At 38.1% G+C, this 4,473-nt stretch overlaps 1 protein-coding gene across 2 annotated transcripts in view; it reads right to left on the bottom strand.

Moving 5' to 3' along the window:
- Positions 1–4,473, bottom strand: part of Cpq (carboxypeptidase Q) — a 610,322-nt gene that overhangs the window by 426,434 nt on the left and 179,415 nt on the right. For both annotated transcript variants that reach the window (XM_004641291.2, XM_023701349.1), the window contains exon 3: positions 1,253–1,460. In XM_004641291.2, coding sequence (XP_004641348.2) covers positions 1,253–1,460 — 208 coding nt within the window. The remainder of the gene's footprint in view (positions 1–1,252; positions 1,461–4,473) is intronic.

The raw sequence follows: 4,473 nt of genomic DNA on the forward strand, positions 1-4,473 counted from the left end.
CAAAAAAATTGACAAAAGAAGGAATATGATTTGACCCAGCTATACTTCTCCTTGATATTTTTATGAAAGCATTAAAAAGTCATATGATAGTGTTACGTGTATGTCCACATTTATAGTGGCACAATTCACAATAGTGAAGCTGTGCACACACCCTAGATGGCTATCAACAGATGACTTAATAAAGAAAATATGAATATATGTCTATATAGAAGGAGGAAAATGGACAGAACTTGAGACCATCATACTAAGATAAAAAAAGCCAAGCTCAAAAAGTTAAATACCATATGCTTTTGCTTATGCTTGAAGCATAAAATATTAATCAACTGAGTAATTAATGAGAGATGATAGACAACTGGAAGGTAGAGTCTTAGAAACAGAGAAGAGGATAAAAGGAAGGAAAAGAAAAATAGGGGAATGAATGGGTCAAAAATGATCAAGATGTGTTATATACATGTACCAATTCCCCAAACAAACACCACTGTTCTGTATTGCAAATATGCACTAATAAAAAATGAAATAAAGAAAAAGAAAATATTTAATTAGCAATAAAATAAAGGAAGTAATGATGGCACTACCTCAAACAGGATTATAAAAAGGCATGTCTTATGTAGTCCTCAAACAATACCACCAAATATTTATGTAGACCTTTATAGACAAACGAGTATCTTTTCTAAGTTTACTTAGTTAAATTTTAATGGTTTGCATTTCTTATTTTTTTAATATCACTCATCAATACAAGAAAATTACAAAGCCTGGAGAACTTTAAGCAACTCTGAAGCCGTTTGCACAGTTGTTCTGGAGCAGAGCCAAGTCTGTACCCAAGGTCTCCTAGCTCCACTCTTTCCACTGCACCATAGATGGTCCCCATCATGTTAACAACTCTGTTTTTTATTTTACTTCTCTAGCAACATGGAAAACAGCCTAGTTTCCTCTGAAGTCATAGGAATCTTTGATGAAACACAGACGTGAACTCAGCTCTCCCTCCAATGAAAATACACAATACATTAGTTCTAGAAAGAATGTTATGGGATCATTGTGGATGTGGAAAACTTTTAAAGGAATGCATAAATGATGCCTGTGGTCCTCAGAGGGCCACAGAAGGTATTACAAACAAATGGCCAAATATGGGATAGAGGAAATTCCATAGAAATCTGTATTTTCACTTGAATGGCTTATTTTCATTTAGTAAGAACTACTCTTTTATGAAAAACCCTGGTTTTGGAAGAGATTTCAAACAAACATGCTAACCAACCTGTATATGGAGAAGGAAGCCACTGATCGGATAAGGGATGCCACAGCCCCCACCTTGGCAGCCTCCACTGCCCCCCGCACTCGGTACTGTGCTGTCATCATGTAGCTGACGTATGGTTGGTCATAAACAACGATCTTTCCTGTTGCTTCTGAGGCCCTTCTCCGCAGTTCATCGAAAGAGGTCACCACCAGAACTTCTGCTGTAATGCCTAGAAATAAAAGTCAAATAAGAATTAAATTATGGTTTCCCATGAGCCAGGTGGAATGGTCACACAAAGGTTCACAGGCCCTGTCTCCTACATCTGGCAAACTGGCTTGAGAAGATCAAAGTCTCAAAGCCATTTACCATGGTAGAAAGACTGTCGGGTGAGCTACCTTCCCAACAGGAAGAAAAGGCATTCACAACTCAAAGTTTTTTAACTTACTTGACCAGCTGCTATTAAATCACAAATTAGCTGAAAGGTTACCTCCTTTTTTTCTTCTGCTTTCTCACCCTAAGGAGTTATGAATTTCACAAAATAACAATGATTATTTATTTCTTAAACATGCATATCAGAAAGATCCTCTTGGATTACGAAAATACACACTTATCTTTTCATAATAATATCTTCAATATGTTGCTAAACAACCCTCAGTGATGTGCTACAAAGTATGGCAGCTTGTGAAGAATACTTTTAGAAGCCAATGTTCTTCATAAGTCCAACTTTGAACAATTAGTCCATGTAAAGTCTCCCAAGGACCATGAAGAATCAGCTTAGGGTTTTATTCTTCAAGGATGTGGAAACTTTTTGTGCCCTCAAATCACATTTTTCAAATAAAATTTCTGTGTTTGTACAACTGTCCTAAAATCCTGTCATCTTCCTTAGACGTGCCTGTTTCTCTCACGCCTCAAGACTTGCCCGAAGCCTCCTGATTAGGTGAGACTGTTTCACACATTCCAAGAACTCATTTAAAATTTCCTGGACCACCAAACATCCAATTCAATGGAGTAGGATGACAAGAAAATATATTTAGCAATGAAGGCCAGATACAGTGACTAAATCTTTTTCAAAGAAAGCAGTGCCTACTCTTTTGTGGCTTTACCTATGCACACATGAAATATATTAGTAAAAACTAAAGTATCAACATTTACTTGTAATGCTTCTTTAGGATTATAAACTAGGGGACTAGATTTTTCTTTATTTTAAAGCTTAATAGATATCATTCAGTTGTTAACTGTTACATAGAATTCTGCTAAAACTGTGTTTCAGGTACTAGAGAGGATTCTTGTTTTCAATATAGGCTCCATCAACACAGGCTCCTCTCCTACTACTGCTCCACCATCCAGCCTGGTTTTGTACTTTTACTTTGCGATGATTAGCAACAAGTCTATGAACACGTTTCCACTAACATTCAGGATTGGAGGTTTAATGTATAGCACTCTCTTCAAAAAAGTACTATATAACTAAGGAAAGTAAGGAAATTACAATGTTTTATATGATAAATATGCATATACTATAAATAAGGATTTGTAACTGTCTGAAACCTGGAATTACCTTGAAATTTGACTGGCGTTATTGTTGGCATAGTTTAGGAATTTTGCTGATGGTTTTCAGCTGTTCCTAATGAGTAACAGGTTCAATAGTCTACCCAAGGGATGTCCCAGAAATAGGGGAATTTTGGTGTCTGGAACAGAGCCACTAGAAAAGAAGCCAAATTTCTATAAATTTTCAGAATTAAAGTAGTAAAGTCATAGAAAGTGGTGCCTAACTATGGCCTATATTCAGACGTTTTTAGCATGCAAAAGAGTGACATGTCAGAGAACTGAAACCAACCTAGATTGTGGTATTGCCAGTGCAAATCACTAGTAGCAACTACAGGCCAAAGTCTGCCATCCTGAACTTGGAAGAAGACTTTGAATTAGTCTGTTTTCCTGAAAACCATTTCTGATTCCTCTGCATCTTTCATCTCCACATTTAAACAGCCCTCAAGCAATAATTTCACCCCTTCAACATCAATAGTGCCTAGACCCCACTCCACCCCACTGCATGCTCTCACATCAGGTCCTCATGACTTCTCTTTCGGACTCTTGCAAGTCCCTCCTCCCCAATCCTTTCAACACCACTGCAGTCCCAGCTCCCAGCCCTGCTCCCTCTAGTTACCTCCACATAGCCACCTGAGCAGACAACTTAAACTACTGAAAACTCATATCTTCTAACAACACTGTCACCCTGCCTCTTTCTCACCCTTACCAAAAATCCATCTTTCAAACTACTATTGAAAGCCTGTCCACCTTTACAAACACTGGTTCCCTTTTATTTTTAAATTTCATCAGTACTAAACTTAAAAGTTCCCATTCTCATTCTATGCTATGACTCCACAGTATCTTTGTTCAAGCCATAGTGCATCACTTCTTACTGACCCCATTTTACCAGCTTCATTGTTGGTAATGTCTATCTCTCAGGATTCCATTCAAGAATTGTTGCATTAAGGAGCCTTGCATGTCTTCCTGCTTCCTAATCCTCACTACCAGCAGTAAGAAGGACAGATCATACATTGTCCTCATTAAGACTTTCAGATATGACAGATATTTCAGAACATATCTGGGTTCTATAATGAAACTTTTCTTATAGCTCTCTCTCTCTCTCTTTCTCTCTCTCACTCTTTCTGTGTGTGTCACTGCATCTCTGTCTCTGTTTCTCTCTGTTTGTCTCTGTCTCTCTCTATATCTGTCTGTCTTTATCTCTCTTCTTCCTCTCTCTCTCTCTCTCTCTCTCTCTCTCTCTCTCTCTCTCTCTTTCTCTCTCTCTCTCTCTCTCTCCCTCCTTTCCTCCCTCCCTCCCTCCCCCAACTGTGATTCCCTGAGGGTGTGCTCATTTTTGTTTACATCCCTAGGGACTGACTCAATGCTTAGCCTTGTGTAGGCAACCAGTCCTTAAACATCCTTTGAACAGTGCTGCTCCAAGTAAAGGATTATTGACTGTATCTAAAGCATTTTCATGAATGTGCAATTTTACCATTAAAGTTTGATAGTTCCTATCACACAATAACTCAGCAGTCTGATTCTCTTACCACCAAGAGGACTGCTGCAAAATAATAAGCAAGCCAGATAGGCACTGGGCAGTCAGACTCCAGATACAAATTCCAAGGATGAAAACTCAGGTGCTTGAACATGAGAAAGTTCCTTGCCCATCTATTTCTTAGAGACTAGTTACCCTTACTATATATGGAATTCTATATCTG

Source organism: Octodon degus, unplaced genomic scaffold (genome assembly GCF_000260255.1).
Source record: "Octodon degus isolate 3935 unplaced genomic scaffold, OctDeg1.0 scaffold00134, whole genome shotgun sequence".
In the NCBI taxonomy this organism is placed as follows: domain Eukaryota; kingdom Metazoa; phylum Chordata; class Mammalia; order Rodentia; family Octodontidae; genus Octodon; species Octodon degus.